The sequence below is a fragment of the Uranotaenia lowii genome, chromosome 1, assembly GCF_029784155.1.
Source record: "Uranotaenia lowii strain MFRU-FL chromosome 1, ASM2978415v1, whole genome shotgun sequence".
NCBI lineage: Eukaryota > Metazoa > Arthropoda > Insecta > Diptera > Culicidae > Uranotaenia > Uranotaenia lowii.
Genome location: NC_073691.1, coordinates 4,555,225 through 4,573,775, shown reverse-complemented (window position 1 = coordinate 4,573,775; position 18,551 = coordinate 4,555,225). Strand labels below are relative to the sequence as shown.

The following is an 18,551-nucleotide window of genomic DNA, read 5'->3' as shown; positions in this document are numbered from 1 at the left end:
TGTGACAGCAGTTTATTGTTTACGTTTTGTGGTCCAAAGTGGTGCGAGTCGCGTTTGAAATTCGGAAGAAAATTCAGTTTAATTTGCTTAATTACAGATAAAAGGCAATCAAACTACGATGGCCGATGCCGAAACGGCGCTGGCTACAAGTATTAAAACTGAGCCTCTTGATGTGGATACTGGAAGCGCCGATTACGCCGAAGATGTCGCGGTTTCCCAACATTCTAAAGAAGACGTACAGGAAGACGCTAGCCAAATGGCAATCTCCAAGCCATCTATCGAGAAGCTCTTGGACATGGTTGTCGATTGGGTACACTTACGGCACGTCATGCTTTACGAGTTTCACAAAGGATTAAAGGTTGCAAAAGCCTTTAGAAACATCCGTGCGGTTTATGGACATCAGGCACCAGCTAAAAAAACAGTGTTTAAATATTTTACCAAATTTCGTCGCGGAGATTTCAACCTTCAAGATCTAAGTCATGCTCAGCATGATGTTTCGCACTCATCCGACCTCCGAGAGATCAGCATAGCTGAGGATATCTTGGATATTGGTGATCCTGAAATTCGTCAATATTTATGTTCTTCAATTTCTGATGAGCATTCAAGGTAAGTCCCCTAGAAGTACGGCAGAGGAAATTTGTAGTTTAGCAAAGTTTTTTTTAATTATTTGCTCATTGGGATTTTAAAATCATGGGGTGATTATCCCTCAAATTAACAAAGTTATTTTCTCCACAGCACTCCTACCTTGGATATATCAACAGCAAGTTGCTCGTTCAAACCGGAACCACAAGCGGATGAGATAAAGTTTGATGATTTGATAGAAGTCAAAGAAGAGGAGGCTTGGAAGGATGAGCTGTACGAACCGGGAGAACACAAAATTCATCAAATGCATTCCGGAGCAAAAGAGCAATACAACTGTGACGAGTGCAAATTAACTTTTAAAAAGGAGAAATCTCTATGGGACCATCTCTCATCGAAGCATTTGAAAAAACCGCGGTTGGTATCTCATTTTAAAAGTATATCACGAAAAACATTGCATTGAAAATTTCTTTTTATTTCGATTTGATTCCCAGGTACGAGTGTGAGTTCTGTGGGGAACGTTTTTTCTATCACCAACAATATTATTACCATCGAAAAAATGATCATCCTAAGGAGTACAACGCACTACTTAAGCAAAAGAATGTCCGTTCGCTGCCCTTGAACTGTTTGTATAGAATAGATACATTCAAAACTGTTGAAAACGGGTAAGTCATTCAAATCAGGATGTTCAGATTCAGTCTTGATTGGTTAACCATAATTGTTCACAGTTTAAAATTTTTGACACAATACTTATCACTTCAGCATTCTTCCCGTGAACGAAAAAACCGGTTCCATGCTTGAAACAAATGAGTCACAAACGGCGGTATCGAATCGATTGGAGAACGAGACAAACGAATCAGAACAGTATGATCATGAGTGCAGATTATGTCACAAAACGTTTAACACTATCTACTACCTGGATTGTCATTATGCATCGAAGCACCAGTATGAGCCACAGTATGAATGCGAGGACTGTAATAAGCGTTTCCTTAAGTCTAGAAATCTTACATCGCATCGAAAGCGTTGTAAATTTAACAAATCAGGAAAGAGTTACATCTGTGACAGATGCCCTTCTACGTTTAGTTTCATTAGAAGTCTGAACGATCATTTTTCTGCGAAGCATTTGAAAAAACATCGGTCAGTAATTTCTTTCAAATGACATTAAGATTATTATGCTATTCAACTAAATAAAATTCCTTTTTTTCCAAATTCATTTCCAGATACGAGTGTGAATTTTGTGGGAAACGTTTTTTCTATTGTCGAGAGTATTGTCGTCATCGTCGTTGGAAGCATCTTGAGCAATACGAGGCGCTACTTAAACGATCTAGTGTCAACAAGTTGCCAATCAATTACCGGTTCCGGATGAATGGTTTGAAAGTGTCGGAAATTAGCGAAGAATCCCCCAGCGATGAAATACCGACATCCTCAAGGTAAGTTATGTGAAACGGTAATATAATCAATGTGCAATACAAACAACTAAGCTTTCCGTTAAATCACTTGGAATCAGTCGTTTGGAAATCGTCCATAGAAATAGGATTTTATGATCCGGATGGCGATTAAACATTTTGTGGCTTTCCTATTTCATACATATTTTTTTCTCACCCCAGCATCCTTCCTTTAAACGAATCAAGAGAAAATTTCTCAAATGAGCTGAACGATACCGAGACAACCAGTAAAGAACATTATGAATGCAGATTATGCCACAAGAGATTCAACAGAAATCAAAATTTGGATCGCCATTATGCATCAATACACAAAGATGAGCCACAGTTTGAATGTGAGTTCTGTAAAGAGCGTTTTCTTAAGTCGGCGAAATTTAAGCTTCATCGAAAGCAATGTAAATTAGGAAACAAAGACAGGTACAAAAACTTAAGGTAGCTGTTGTATTCAACTAATTAAACTTTAATTTTCTTGATCAAATGCCCAGATACGAATGTGAATTTTGTGGGGATCGTTTCGTCAATTTGCAAAAATACCTCTACCATCGCAGATCGAAGCATCTTCAGCTAATTAAGCGACGTGAAGGTTCAACCGTAACCGGCGAAGAGGATGCCAAGACAACCAAAGAGAAGTATGAATGCAAATTATGTCACAGAATGTTCACCCGTGGTGACAGTTTGGATCGCCATTATGCATCAATTCACAAGAATGAGCCTCAGTTTGCATGCGAACATTGTAATGAATTTTTCCTAAGGTCGGTAGACCTTAGATTGCATCAACCGCAATGTCAACTTAACAAAAATGAAGAAAATAACGCGGAACTAAATAAGCAGATAAATGCTCTTACGCTACCTGACAATTGTCTGTTTGAAATGGATGGGTGCAAAATTGTTGACAAAATAGTTACCAGAACAACGCCTAATCTGGAAGAGCCCCGAGAGAACTGCATTTCGGAGGAAAACCTGTTGATTGATGATCCTGACGCAAGCAAACTTACCTGTTCAGATGAAACTTTAAGGTAAAGGTTGTTTCATGTTTCACATCTAATTAAATCAAGAAAAAACGCTGTATGAAAATTATCCATAAGTGGCCGTTCAGATACCTCGTGGAAACCAAAAGTGATACGTGGAAAACAATTCGGAACCGGAACGGAAGGAGAAATGCTGTAAGCAGAATGAATGTTCTGCCAATGATCAGAATTACAAGCTTGATCTGGCGAATGTGGGAAGCCCGAGAGATTGGAGAATGGTTGCCAGGGACCGAGTTATTTGGAGAAATTTTCAAGCGTTCGGTTGTGTTATTGAAGTCGAACGAAGTAAAGATTCCGAAATCTTTATACGGCGTATTTTTTGTACATTTTTCTCTTTAAAGATTGATCATAATTTGTTCTAGTTTAATTAGCCCAAAACTTTTTTCTTGTTCTCAGCATTCTTCCTGCGGATGAACCAACAGGAAGTTCATCATCCAAACTTGGAACAAATAAATCACATACGGCCGATACGGATTCCGATGATTCGGATGATTCGGTTTTGTTAGAAGAAAAGCGAGCTTGGGAGAATGAGTTGGTCGGTAAAGAGACAAACGATGCAACGCAAAAACAGGAACGGGGATTCAGCTGTGACAAATGCCATCGTTCGTTTAAATCCAACATATGTTTGTTGGATCACATAACAAGGCAACATTTAAACAAACCAAGGTAAAAAATTTATTCAGCTGGAGGCTTTAATTGTTTTTTTAATTTCAATTACCTAATTATTTCATTGTCTGTTTCCCATTTTCAGATACGAGTGTGAGTTTTGCAGAAAACGTTTCTATTATCATCAACAATATTCTTACCATCGGAGACAAGTGCACATCGAGGAATACTTCGCACTGCTCAAGGAAAGGAATTCTCGCACGCTGCCTTACAATTGCTTGTTCGAAATGGATGGGAGTAAAATTCTTGAAATTCCTGTCAGCACAATATCAGACTCTAGTGGGGTCTCAGGCGTCGCTGAAAATAACATACATTATTTAAAATTCATAAAACTATTTCTCCTCAGCATGTCTAAGGATAATCAAAGTATTGGTGATATTGATTCAAGTAAACTAAACTATTCTGAGAGACATTCTACTGATGCGGAACAAAAAATCTATAAATGCAAATTATGTCATAAAATGTTCTCTCGTGGTGACAATTTGGACCGCCACTATGCATCAATTCACAAGAATGAGCCACAGTTTGCATGCGACTACTGTAATAAGCTATTTCTAAGGTCGGTAGACCTGAGATCCCATCAAACGCTATGTCAACCTAAAAAAAGATCAGACAAATTCAGCTGTGACATTTGCCCCGATACATTTCAATCCAAAGTTCTTCTGATGGATCATTTTGCACTGAGCCATTTAAAGAAACAGCGGTCAGTAATTTATTTCAAATCACGTGATGTGTGTATGCTCAACAAATAATTCTTTTTCTAAATCCCATCTCCAGATACGAGTGTGAGTTTTGTGGAATGCGTTTCTTCAATCGTCCACAGTACAGGTTCCACCGAATAAATGATCATCCTGAGGAATATGCGGGACTAATTAAGCGAACAAATGTCCTTACGCTACCTGACAATTGTCTGTTTGAAATGGATGGGTGCAAAATTGTTGACAAAGCAGTTACCAGAACAACGCCTGATCTAGAACAGCCCAGAGAGAACTGCATTTCTGAGGATAATCTGTTGATTGATGATCCTAACGCAAGCAAAATTACATATCCAGATGAAATTTTAAGGTAAAGGATTTTTCCTGTTCCTCATCTTATTAAATCACGAAAAATCGCAGAATCACGAGCATGATCTGGTGAATGAGGGATGCCCGAGAGATTGAAGAATGGTTGCCTCGGACCTAGTTATTAAGAGAATTTTCCATTAAGCGTACAGTTATGGTATTGAAGTCGAACGTAGTAAAGATTCCGAATTCTTTCTACGGCGTATTTTTCGTACATAATGTCCCTTAAAGATTGATCATAACTGGTTATTTTTTTTATATGGTCTAAACTTTTTTTTTGTTCTCAGCTATCTTCCTGCGGATGAACCAACAAGAAGTTCATCATCCAAACTAGGAACAAATGAATCACAAACGGCCGATACGGATTCCGATGATTCGGACGATTCGGTCTTATTAGAAGAAAAGCGCGCTTGGGAGAATCAGTTGGTCGGTAAAGAGACAAACGATGCAACGCAAAAACAGGAACAGGGATTCAGCTGTGACAAATGCCATCGTTCGTTTAAATCCAACATATGTTTATTGGATCACATTACAAGGCAACATTTAAACAAACCAAGGTAAACAATTTATCCAGCTGAAGACTAGCTGTTTTTTTATTCAATTAGTTATTTCATCGTCTGTTTCCCATTTTCAGATACGAGTGTGAGTTTTGCAGGAAACGTTTCTATTATCATCAACTTTATTCTTACCATCGGAGACAAGTGCACCTCGAGGAATACTTCACATTGCTCAAGAAAAGGAATGCCCGTACGCTGCCTTACAATTGCTTGTTCGAAATGGATGGGTTTAAAATTCTTAAAGATATTCCTATCAGCTCAATATCAGACTCTAGTGGGGTCTCAGGCGTTGCTGAATTAAGCATTGGTGATCTTGATTCAAGTAAATTAAACTCTTCTGGGAAGCATTCTACAGATGCGGAACAAAAAACCTACGAATGCAAATTATGTCACAGAAAGTTCACCCGCGGTGCCAGTTTGGATCGCCACTATGCATCAATTCACAAGAATGAGCCACAGTTTGCATGCGAAAACTGCAATAAGCTTTTCCTAAGGTCGGTAGACCAGAGATTGCATCAAATGCGATGTCAACTTAAAAAAAAAGAAGACAAATTCAGCTGTGACATTTGCCCCGATACATTTCGATGCAAAGTTCTTCTGATGGATCATTTTACACTGAGTCACTTGAAGAAAGAGCGGTCAGTAATTTATTTCAAATCACGTTATGTGTGTTTGTTCAACTAAATAATTCTTTTTCTTAATCCCATCTCCAGATATGAGTGTGAGTTTTGTGGAATACGTTTCTTCAATCGTCCACAGTACAGGTTCCACCGAATAAATGATCATCCTGAGGAATACGCGGAACTAATTACGCAAACAAATGTCCTTACGCTACCTGACAATTGTCTGTTTGAAATGGATGGGTGCAAAATTGTTGACAAAATAGTTACCAGAACAACGCCTGATCTAGAAGAGCCCAGTGAGAACTGCATTTCTGAGGAAAACCTGTTGATTGATGATCCTAACGCAAGCAAACTTACCTGTTCAGATGGAATTTTAAGGTAAAGGGTGTTTCACGTTCCACATCTAACTAAAGAATAAATCACGAAAAAACGCTGTTGAAAATTATCCATAAATGGCCGTCCAAATACCTCGTGGAAACAAAAAGTGATATGCGGAAAACGGTTGTATACAGTTTACCGGAATTCCATTTATCGGACTGCTATTTACCGGAAATTCACTAACCAAAATGAACCATTTACCGGACTGAAATTAACCAAATGCCATTACCTAACTGGATTAAGAAGTTTGAAATACAAATCTATGATCATATCCCGTTTATCCGAAAACTTGCCCAGAATGATTTTGTGGGCAAGGTTTAAATGATTTTATGCTAACCAGTTTTGGTAACCGACTTCTTACGCTGCGCGTTCGAACTTGGAAGACAAATTGTACTTAACGCTGTCGCGTGGCGGTCGGGGCTGAGGGATTATCCCTCGCTATCACGCAGACCTATGAAGTCCCGGCAGACCTAGACCAATGTAATAGGGTTCTGTCTGTCAGTGATCAGAATCACAAGCATGATCTGGCGAATGTGGGATGCCCGAGTGATTGGAGAACGGTTGCCACGAACTGAATAATTTGGAGAAATCTTCATTTATCAAACGGTTATGGTATTGAAGTTGAATGAGATCTCTAATTTTGTTCGGCGTTTTTTCGTACATTTTTTCTCTTTAAAGATTGATTATAAATGGTTCTTGTTTTACAAGCTTCAAACTTTTTGTTTCTTCTCAGCACTATATCAGAATCAAGTGGGGTTCTAGGAGTTGCTGAAGTAAGTATCGGTGATCTTGATACAAGTAAACTAAACTATTCTGAGAGGCATTCTACAGATGGGGAACAGAAAAACTACGAATGCAAAATATGTCACAGAAATTTTTACAGCAAATTCAATATGAAGCGTCATATTGCAATTATGCACAAGGACGCTCCTAAGGAAATAACATTCAACCTAAGCGCGTCGAACGAAGCTTCAGGATGCGCTTCATCCTCTCTTGGAATAAATAATGAAGCTCGAACGGTGGAATCAGATTTAAGTGATTTGATCGCTACCAAAGAAGATAATGATTCTAAAACGGAGCAGTCCGATACAGAGACAAACGATGAGAAGGGTTTGTCCGTTGAATACCATACGGGCACACTGAATCGCCACTGTTCATCGGTACACAAGAATAATCCCGAATTCAAATGTAGGTACTGTAACGAGCGTTTCATTCGATCTTTCGAACGGAATCTGCATCAAAGGCGATGTGCTAAAGAAAAATGCGTAGTACGGTGAGTGTGTTTTCTCGAATTGTTGTAGCGGAAGTGAACTTATGTATACTGTTATTTGATTTAATCTCCAGATACCAGTGCGAATTTTGTGGCAAACGTTTCAACAGTCGTTCAATGTATGGTAAACACCGTGAACGTAAGCATCCCAAAGAATACAATGCACAGCTTAAGAAAAACAAAACACGTATTCTGCCCTGCAATCGTTTGTATAGAAAAGTTGGTCGAAAATTTGACAGTGAACCAATACAAGAGGAGGACCCTGCAGCACTTTTCAGAACTGAGCATGACAATGAACCAAAGCCAAGCTTTTCCATCGATAATGAAGCCACAGAAAAGCAAACTGCGTATACAGAATCTGCGAATGAACCAAACCAAAGCTGCCCAATCGAATCAGAAGCCACAGAGCAGCAGACTGCGGATACGGAATCCTATGATTCAGCTGTTATCAAAGAGGAGGACGCTTGGAAAAGCCAGTTAGACGAAACTAGCGAAGAGCTTCGTTTCAAATGCACATATTGCCCGAGAGATTACGCTTTGAAACGCTCATTGCGAAGACATTACATGGATGCACACAATAAACAACAGTTGTTCAAATGTAAGCACTGTTTGAGAGAATTCGTTAACGCACGTGTATATATACAACACCAAAAGTTATGTAAGTCTGTGAACAAATGCGGAGCGTGTGGTATGCAGTTTGCTAAGAAAACGTGTTTGAAGGATCATTTTGCATATAAACATATGAAACAACCAAGGTCATATTCTGAAATAACTTTCTTAGAGTAAATGTTTCTAATTTTTTTGTCTTCAATTTATTCACAGATATGAGTGTGAGGTTTGTGGCAGACGGTTTTTTCTTCGCCATGTATATGGTTATCATCGAAAAACTAAGCATTTCAAGGAATATAGCGAACTACTAGCACAATATAATGGTTCTTCGTTACCTTATAACTGCTTGTTTGAGTTGGATGATAGAACATTGGCGATGACTGCAGGTGGTGAGAAAAGGTAAGAAGATTAGAATAAATAGGCAATGGGAGCGTAAAGTTATTCTTTTTCTCCCCAAGAAAAGCCTTAAGATCTGTCAACATGTCCAGAATCCTTATTAGTCAATACGCGTCGTGTCGCTCACATGAACACCAAATGTGGTCATATTCGATGCCTATCTAGTAATTTTTGCTTTTTGTTAGGCAAACTGGTACTGTTTGATCCATTTTTCGTGCACCGTTAATGTTTTTTTTTAAATTTATTCAAATTTCGAGCCTATAAGTAAGTTTTTTTTTTCTTTTGCTGTCTACGCAACCAATCTGCAAATCTTCGGAATAAAAGATAAGTCCGTTTATTGTAAGATAGAGAAAGAGATCGATCGTATCTGTAGAAGATCTCGTCTTAAACGAGTGATTTTCCTAAACTATTATAGTGCGTTATGCATTTATCAGGACACTTAAGTTTCTAGGGAAGTAAAGATTTCGAAAGCTTTCTACTGCGTTTTTGTTATACAATTTGATGTAGAGTGGGGAGCATATGAAAGGATTAAGAATCGATCAGGATTAGCCCTTGGTTAATTGGATCTCAATAATTTTTTTTTCGCTTCAGCATTCTCCCTGCGGACGTACCAACAGCACATCCATTGTCCAAACTGGGATCAAATGAATCACAAACGGCTGATACGGATTCGGATGATTCAGTCCTATTGGAAGAAAAGCGAGCTTGGATGAATGACTTGGTCGAAACAGACGATGCAAAGCAAAAACAGGAAAGGGGATTCAGCTGTGACATATGCCATTGTTCATTCAAAACGAATTTCGATCTAACCGATCACATCACAGCGCGGCATTTAAAAAAACCAAGGTAAACAATTTTGTCTATAAGGATATATTGACAGTTCTACACGAACACCACTTTGGCAGGAGGCCTCAGCCCTAACCTCAAACCATGGGAGAACAGAATCGATTTTTGAGAAGGGCGCACGATAAACGCGATTTCCCGGTACTAATATCGACAAATTCGCCCTGTGGAAAAGCGAACAGCTGTGTTCGTGTTTTGATTTTATTTGGGTGTTCAAGGGTGCCAAGTTCATTGACATTTGGATAATGATTTTATTTTTTTAATTGCATTGTTATTGAAAAATCTTTTCATGAGTACCGAGAATTTGCAACTTTCCCGTAGATTTCTATTCGAATGTGAAATTCAACACATCATTTATCTGAACGAAATAATAACTGTCTGTATCGCACACTTAAATGATGTAGCGATTAATGTGGATATGTTTCAAATAATCAGAGCATGTAGGCGATTATTTTTAAAGTCAACATAGACGGGGCATTCATTAATTTACTTGTTTGTACCTGTGAATGATTTTGCATTCGTTTAGAAGTTGGAAACAACTCTTGTTTAATCTACCAAGCAGTACATGAAAATTATTTCAGATGTTTTGAATCAACCTTGAAAATTCATTTGCGAAGGATGGCTTATCTTCATCCATTTAGAGACGACCCGTAATAAATTCAAACATTTAGCTGTTGATAGTTAAACATTTTAAACAATTCAGAAATATTATGAGTTCAAAACAAGCAAATACTGATTCTTAAAAGCACCTAGCATCACTGGTGAGGCCACCAGCGATTCAATATTTGAGGTTATGGCTGAGGCCAATTTTTCGACAATACTATCGTCCGTATATACCCTTATACCTCAACACAAAGAATTGAGCTATTGGACTATATTTATGTAATAAATTATTTTATTTCACCTTCAGATACGAGTGTGAGTTTTGCAGGATACGTTTCTATTATCATCAAAAATATAACTACCATCGGGAAAATGTGCACCCTGAGGAATTCAACGCACTGCTTAAGGAAAACAAATCCAGTACCCTGCCTATCAATTACCTGTTCCAAATGGATGGGTATAAAATTCTAAATATTCCCACCGGAACAGCATCAAACTCCAGTGGGCTCCTAGGCGTTACTGATAATAATCTGTTGATTTGTGATCCTAATTCAATTACCTACCCTAAAGTGCCACCAATTTTTTCAAGGTAAGTCGTGATCAATGATTGATTGCTTCATGAATATTTTCGTCTGCCTGCCTGAGAGGCACAATCCGCTATTGCTGCAGGGGATGTATAGCTATATTTTTTCAGAACTGCACCGGAGGATAAACCAACGCCAGGCTGCTCAAACGTTTCTAAAGCTAAAGAGACGCGAACTGCGGGGGCAGATTCCTATCAAAAGGTAAACATCTGGAAAAGTGACGTAAACAAAACTCGACGCTCAGCGTTTCGTTTCAAGTGCAGTGAATGCCCGAAAAAGTGCAAAAAAAAGGGCGAATTGCAACAACATTATAGGCTGGCACACAGCAATAAGCAATTTTATGAATGCAAGCACTGCAAGAGGCGTTTCATTGGGGCACGAAGACACCAAAAACACCAGAATTCATGCAAGGCCGAAACATTCGATGAATTTAAATGTCCAAAATGCAATATGAAGTTTAGTATGAAGGTTAATTTGATGGATCATTTTGCTTCGGAGCATATGAAAAAACAAAGGTCTTTTTACGAAATAACAGCTTGAGAGGAAATAAATTATAATTTTGTTTTTCAAATAATCCTCAGGTATGAGTGCGAGTTTTGTGGAGAACATTTTTGGAATCGTTATGTGTACAGTTATCATCGGATAAAGAAACATACCGAGGAATATAACGCACTGCTCAAACAACGTAATGTTCGTATATTACCCTATAACTGTTTGTTCAAACTAGATATTGATGCACTGGGGTCCGTTGATGTCGAAGAAAGGTAAGTAGGTACCACTTTTATCAGTCGTTTTGGAACATCAAATATCTTTTTGTTGTTTGGTTTTCTCAAGTTTATCAAAGAAAAAAAAATCGTTAGAGCAAACAAATTAACGAATATTGTGGACTAGACTTTTTGTTAGACAGGGAGCACTTTCGGAGTGGAATGGAGAGACAAATAACCAAACGCACTGTTCTGTGGTTAAAACTGGAATGACTTTATTATGCGTAACCCGCTTGTTTATATACATGTAAAACTCTTAGCGTCTAATTGCAACTGCGTGTGTTGTTTACATTCGCCGTAATAGGACGAATGCCAACACTCCTCCTCAACACACGCTGTTCAAAACTCAGCAATGTACCGGACCATCCTTAACCGTCGCCTTCACTTCAACGACCCTTCTTCCGGTTTCGTTCGACTACCATCCTCCGGTTCGCTCGACGACAACCTTCCGTCTGGCCCGGCACCCTTCCTGCCACCGATGCCGTTTTTCACGGCTCGCACGGCCCTTCGCAGCGAAATGAAACTCTCCGCCTCGACGCTCCTCCTGAGACCTGACGCCTCCCAGTGGCTCCAGCCCAACGACCTTGGCGTTCCGGTCCGACGCCCTTCCATGGCACCGGCTCCCGTGCTTCTCGGCTCGTAAGTCCTCCAGAGGTTCCAGATCCGACGATCACCACCTGGCTTCCAACTTGACGACCTTCCACGGTTCGGCCCGCCAACCTTCCATGGCTTCCGGCACGACGACCCACAAGTGATCCCGGTCTGCTTCCAATGGCTTCTGACCAACGACCTTCCAGAGCACCTGTCCGACGACCTCCCTCCCGTGTCTCCTGGCTTGCCGACCTCCAGCTGGCTTCCCGGCCCAACGACCTACCAGGCTCCTGGTCCGACAACCTCACACGGTTCTGGCTCGACGACGTTCCTCTGGATTCCCGGCACTGGCTTGCCCTTCCATTGGTTTCCTCCTGGCTGGATACCACCACCGATTCCACTCTTCTCCTCCTTTCCACTAGTACTGGGCCCATTACCTGTAGAGCACCATGTAATCGCTACTTTTCATCATTCTTATGTTAAATATAGTTTTATAGTTAAACATGTGTCCGCATTTCATTCTATCTGAAACCTCTGTCGAACACTTTTTGGCTTATCGTTGCCCCCACTATATTATTTATAATGACGATATTTTTTTAGCACCATTTCAGACCTCAATGATGATCCAACGCCAATAAGTCCTTCAAATGAAACTGTAGTGAAAGAGGAGCCAATAGAAACCTCAATCGTAATTGAAGAAGGAGATGCTGCCTGGGAAACCAAGCTACCCGAAATAGAGAAACCTAATTTATAGACTGATGTTCTAAACATCATAAGTAATTTTGTTAAATTATTGTTTTGTTTTTTTTTCAAACCCAATTTATAGTAATGTTTCCTGGTTCAATATAACATTAGTAAACAATTGTTACTAATGTAGCTTACGTTTAGTCTATACGAGGTTAGTGAGATGATTTGATTTGACTCACTTGAAAGTCGCCCGAATCTTGGATAGTGGTATGGTAAGTTTGCCTCTGTCCATCACCGATGTAAGATCGTTGAATAAAGCTGTGATTTTTGATGGAGTAATATCTCACCACTGTCTAACCGATTATTTAGATGAGATAATGAGAACGACTGGCCCAGCCATGGATCGTATGAGTTTTCTGCACCTAAACAATTATTTTACAGTTTCAGATTTCCCCTACTATGATTACATTGACTTGTCGCGGTGTGCATTATGGTATCACACTTATCTTCAAAATCAGCATTTTAAATGAGAATTGAATCCATTTTGGCATCTTTTGCTGGTTTTGATTGTGAAAAAGTTGTACCATGTGTATCAGCCACGAGTCACCCCATGCTATGCTATGAAATAATTGTAGGGAATATAGGTAGTAAGAAAATAAGAATAAATATTTCTGAATGAACGATGTATGAACAGCTTAAAGATTGGCAACACTTGTTCATGAGAGCACGCTCCGATTTGTGTATTCGGAAATTTTGGTTTTCGGGAGCGTTCGTTTCAATAAGAGAAACCAGTGAAAAATGCATTGTTGTAAACAATATAAACATAAACATTATGTGAGTGAAGTTACGCTAGATTTCCAAAGTATTATGCCGTTTTCGTTTTTCTCCACTGGTGCGGGGCAAAACTTTCTCTGAATAAACAAACAGAATCGTCACTTATGTTTACCCCTAACACTGACAACTTCTACGGGTTGCAACCGCCTGCTTGAGGTGCAAACCTCGGGCAATTCTAGTGGACTTCTGAATTAATAAACGAACACAATAACAGCAGTTCGGGCAAAACTCGTGGATAACTAGGTTACCACTGCCAATAAACGAAAACACTATTAGTGTGATGATGTGCTTTCACTCAAAGCTTGAATGCAAAGCTGCAATGCCTGAGTCGAAAGCTGCAAAGTTTGGATCCCATTTCGCATCAGACATTAGACATGAGACATTGGACCTGAGACATTAGACATGAGACTTGAGAAATGAGACATTAGACCTGAGACATGAGGCATGAGACTTTAGACATTAGACCTGAGATATGAGACATGAGGCATGGGTCTCAGGTCTAATGTCTTATGTCTCAGGTCTCATGTCTCAGGTCTCAGGTCCCATGTCTCAGATCTCATGTCTCAGGTCTCATGTTTTAATGTTTTATGTCTCAGGTCTCAGGTCTAATGTCCCATGTATTAGGTCTCAGGTTTTAGGTCTCAGATCTCAGGTGTCATGTCGAAAGTCTTCAGGTTCAGGTTTTTCAATTGTCAGGTTTTAAGTCTAAGGTACTAGTTCGCAAGTCTCAGATCTCAGGACAGTGTCTTAAGTCTAAAGTCTCAAGTTTCAGGTCTCAAGTCTCAGGTCTAAGGTCTAAAGTGTCTAGCTACATGTCTTAAGCCTAGTCCACACTAGGCAACTTGGACTGCGATTTCGGTTGCTGAGACTTGTTTATGTTTACATCTTGGTTGCTGAAGGTCTCCCATACTTGTCGGGAGACATGAGACGAGACGAGTGCAAATGTAAACATAAACAAGTCTCAGCAACTGAAATCGCAGACCAAGTTGCCTAGTGTGAACTAGGCTTTATTGTTTCAAGTTTCAAAGCTGCATAAATTTAAAGGTCTTTTTTTACACGGTTTTCCGCAATTGCACAGTTTTTTTACACGGTTTTCGGGAATTAACACGGTTTTTTTACACGGTTTTTTTACGCGGTACGTAGGTATATCAGCGTAAAAACAGACCTTGGTGTAGTTTAAAAAAAGTTGTCTTATTTAATATCCGACATTTCATTTGGGAACGAGACCGAGATTCGATGCAATATCCAAGGAGTATGAAGGCCAGTTTACATAATGGGTCATTTAGCATCAAAGTCATTTGGTAAAATTTCATTTCCCCGTGTGGTCACGTCAAGAATTCACTTTTTTCAGTCATTGAAATTATCTCCCATTTCCTCCTCAGAGGCATTCAAATAAAACGCTCTGAGGCCCAGCTGACTCAAAACATTTTTCAATATATGGCTGAACGGCGATTTCCCAGATCGGTAGCGATTGTTTCATCACCGATGAATGGCTGTCATTATGACTCGATTCGATTTTAGTTCGAAATCGTTTAGTTTTTCTTGATCGGGCTTGTATCGTCCGAAAATGTGTTTCACCAGAACGCGATTTCGGACCAAAACTGTATCCGATTTTGGACCGATCCAACTGATTTACGGATGAAAATCGGACCGATTTTCATACTTTTTTTCTGATCTGAGTTGCCATATGAAGACCTCCATACTTTACTCATCGTGGTTGAGTCCTTGCACTTTTTTTGAGACTGAGAGCACCTGCAACGGTTCAGGTCTAAATATTGGTTTTAGGTATACCAGTTTTAGCAAAATTTTAAATTTTGGAATCGGCTAAAACACGCGCTCCCCACCGGTGTGATGGCAAATTTAAAACGGGTACACTTTTATTGCAGACACTCAATAATTGAAAAGAAAAAACTCATTTTAAGTGAAAAATTGCTAAGTTTTGAGTTTTACACCGTCTTAATTGTACCAGGATTTCATTAACTTAAAGTCTTTTTAATAAAGTTTGTTCGAAACAAGTAGAAATGGATTGACGACGATTGAATACCTTTCTTTTTCCAATTGACTTCGACCGATTTCTTCCAGGCCGTAACGAACCCCCATGTCGAGCTTTGTCTATTTTGACTATTTTGACTAGTTTCAGCTTGCTTCATTGACAACGACCTGACTAGTTTCGACCAAAACTTTGGCTCATTGAACAACTACCAGTTGGCAGAAACCAGTTCAAACCGATTTTTATCTATGATTGAACGAAGCTTAAAAAGCCAAAATGCCTATACGCAGCGAGAAAAAAAGCTTAATTGAAACAAAAAAAAAACCTTTTTCTTTTAAAAATTGACTCATTTTGGGGTGTTGATTCCAAATATTAATTTAGTTTACCAGTTCTTGTTTATAGGTAAAAATTCATTAAACATATTTGTGCTTTTGGCTGGGCAAACTAAACAGATTGACAAACATGCTCCTTTTATGTATTCTTAAGTAGAATTTTCATGATTATCACTACCCAACAAACCATTAAGCACTATGATAAGCCGAATAATGGGAGAATTAAAGCACTCGAGTGCCTGTAAGCCGTACAAGACTTTATCAAGTGCCAATAAGCACTGGTGGGAACAAGCATGGAAATAAGTCGTATATAGGTTCGTAACAGTGCTTCAGGGCTCCCAAGCCCTGCAAATGATAGCTAGTGGGTTAAACGTCATTTGAAGAAAAGAAAAAAAAACTAGAAATTTGTTTACCTTGCACGCTCATTTTCATTTAACCATTTTCGAATGAAAAATAACCATTTTTTAGTTTTTTCTGCAGAACTTCTAATATGGTTATTTTTCACAAATATTTCATGTTTCAATTTTAACCATATTCCAACTTTTCGACCATTAACCAAAAAAAGAATGAAAATTTAACCTCAATCGAAAAAAAACATTTTATAATGGTAAAGTTGCACGCGTTGTTCGGAAGTTTTTTATTCAATATCGGATGGATTTCACTGGAAAAAAACTGGGTTAAAAGTACTTCATTTCGCTGGTAGGCAATATGTGGATCGTCAGCAGTTCCACTTGTAACGGAAGTAAACTCCGCGGTAAGTCAGAAAGAAAAACTGGCATTGCTTATGCCATATCAGGATGGCAAATCAGGATAACTTCCGGACGAGCAGCTGGAAACCGAAATGCGAAAATTCGACGTGCTACATTTGTTTGCCGCAACCCTGATGCCACCCTTCTAAACTTCAACTGAATGTCGGCAGAAGAGAACCATTTAAATAGGACTACCACTCCGGATACTTTCAAGGTTTTGATGCCTTGCGGAAAAGGATGAATTCTCATTCCGACAATTCCATCGAATCGGAAGTAAAATATCTCCTCTAGCTTTAACTGCATGCCTTAAAGACTGCAACAGAATCATGTGTCCCTGCCAAGAAGACTCCGAGGGCAATCAAACAAGTACTCCCGTTGGGAACGAAAATTGGTAACATATTGTCAGACATATGTATTTATGATTTTCTTTTAAAATGTTTCATTTAATTTTAGGACGTCGAAATTCTAGTGTTAGCACAATTGTCATCAAAAGCATAACAGACCACCACTTCCAGCGCAGCTGTTAGCGTTTCCTGTTTTGGCTTCGCTGCCGGTCAGCGATACAATCCTCATCTTTTTCCTACTACTACCAAAATTTTCAAATGTTTCGATCTATTGCGACTATCATGTTTATCAAAAATCTCTAAAAATATAACCTCAGGAGCAGTAAATGTACCTTATGACAAGATGAACATGTTTTGGTACCCCGTACGCTACTTCCAGGAGCCGGATCATCAACTACAAGCTACTTCCTCTTGCGCCACGTTCACCGATGATGGCTTCACCTCCTGTACCAGCTACCGGTGCTAACAATCATCCGGCCCAAATAAATTTGAAAGCACCTAAAAAGAACGTCCTCCAGTCAGCCAATCCGTTTGAAGGCTTCCATTTGTCTAGACCCAACAGCAAGCTTCAGGGAACAGTTTGTAGTGAGCCTATTCTACAACAGCCACAAAATCCATGTACCGTCCCAGAAGGATTTTGATTTCTGTCGTCAAAAAGCTATTTAGAATAAAAATATGCTAAATACTATCACTAATCTTTTCTTTGATTTTGCGATTGAACGAAAAATGACGATTTTTGTCGAAAATTTTAAAACAAACCTCATGAATCTAAAAAAGCAGCTCATTTGAATTTCGGTTGAAAAATAACCATTTTTCAACTTCTCCTCCAAAATCCCATTCGGTTGAAAAATAACCATATTCGAACTTCTCCCCTAGAAGTCATTTTATGACTTCTCATGGAGAACTCATAAAATGACATTTCCCGGGAAAAGGTCAAAAATGGTTATTTTTGAAACTTAAATGGTTTAATAATTTCTAGCGTGTGGATCGTTGCTGCTCTACGAGGGCGAAGAAATGTAAGTATTTTGGTTAGAATTATATCAAAGCCTGGTAATGTTAAATTTTGAATCCATCTATCCTTTTCAGCAATTTGGATTGTCGGCATCGATGGAATAACAGGCGCGAAAGGATCTTGAACGGTTTCGCTTAAACTGTCCTGACCTGCATCTGGCATCTGGAAACAGCTGGTCCGATTCTATTAATCAGGTATTTGCTGTCCAGTGTCCATACTAAAAAAAAACTTGAGCAAAGTGAAAATAATGTAGAGCAGTGCGCAGAATAAAAGTATTAACCTACTTCACAGTAGGTGATTAACAAATATATCTCTATTTAACAAAAAATCAAAACTGCATTTTTTATTCATTCCGGAACATTAAATTTCGAGAGAGGGAAATGATATCCAGTTCGCTTAAATTGGCAAAATTTTCCCCTATTCTTGCGTTGTCTCGATTGACGATTGAGCAGAGGCGCTAACAAGTGAAAGGTCGGAAAAGTTCTGAGTTCGATTCCTCGCTTCTTCCGCAATGTTTCAATCTTCAAAAAAAATTGTCGACTTGAAAAAAGGGGTGAGGGAGAAAAAGGAAACGAATAAGGGGGAAAAAAGACAGAAAACATAAACAAA

General features: G+C 39.1%; 1 protein-coding gene across 1 annotated transcript in view; it reads left to right on the top strand.

The window, feature by feature from the left end:
• LOC129743668 (uncharacterized) overlaps positions 1 to 13,034 on the top strand; it is a 32,705-nt gene extending 19,671 nt beyond the window's left edge. The window contains exons 24-44 of the mRNA XM_055735758.1: positions 98 to 606; positions 736 to 996; positions 1,074 to 1,244; positions 1,342 to 1,716; positions 1,800 to 2,009; positions 2,187 to 2,438; positions 2,507 to 3,037; positions 3,446 to 3,715; positions 3,801 to 4,418; positions 4,493 to 4,780; positions 5,064 to 5,333; positions 5,411 to 5,971; positions 6,047 to 6,334; positions 7,068 to 7,607; positions 7,679 to 8,359; positions 8,427 to 8,612; positions 9,201 to 9,455; positions 10,363 to 10,644; positions 10,750 to 11,154; positions 11,221 to 11,403; positions 12,595 to 13,034. Of these exons, the coding sequence (XP_055591733.1) occupies positions 98 to 606; positions 736 to 996; positions 1,074 to 1,244; positions 1,342 to 1,716; positions 1,800 to 2,009; positions 2,187 to 2,438; positions 2,507 to 3,037; positions 3,446 to 3,715; positions 3,801 to 4,418; positions 4,493 to 4,780; positions 5,064 to 5,333; positions 5,411 to 5,971; positions 6,047 to 6,334; positions 7,068 to 7,607; positions 7,679 to 8,359; positions 8,427 to 8,612; positions 9,201 to 9,455; positions 10,363 to 10,644; positions 10,750 to 11,154; positions 11,221 to 11,403; positions 12,595 to 12,748 (7,290 nt within the window). The 3' untranslated portion in view covers positions 12,749 to 13,034. The remainder of the gene's footprint in view (positions 1 to 97; positions 607 to 735; positions 997 to 1,073; positions 1,245 to 1,341; positions 1,717 to 1,799; positions 2,010 to 2,186; positions 2,439 to 2,506; positions 3,038 to 3,445; positions 3,716 to 3,800; positions 4,419 to 4,492; positions 4,781 to 5,063; positions 5,334 to 5,410; positions 5,972 to 6,046; positions 6,335 to 7,067; positions 7,608 to 7,678; positions 8,360 to 8,426; positions 8,613 to 9,200; positions 9,456 to 10,362; positions 10,645 to 10,749; positions 11,155 to 11,220; positions 11,404 to 12,594) is intronic.
• The last annotated feature ends 5,517 nt before the right edge of the window (positions 13,035 to 18,551 follow it).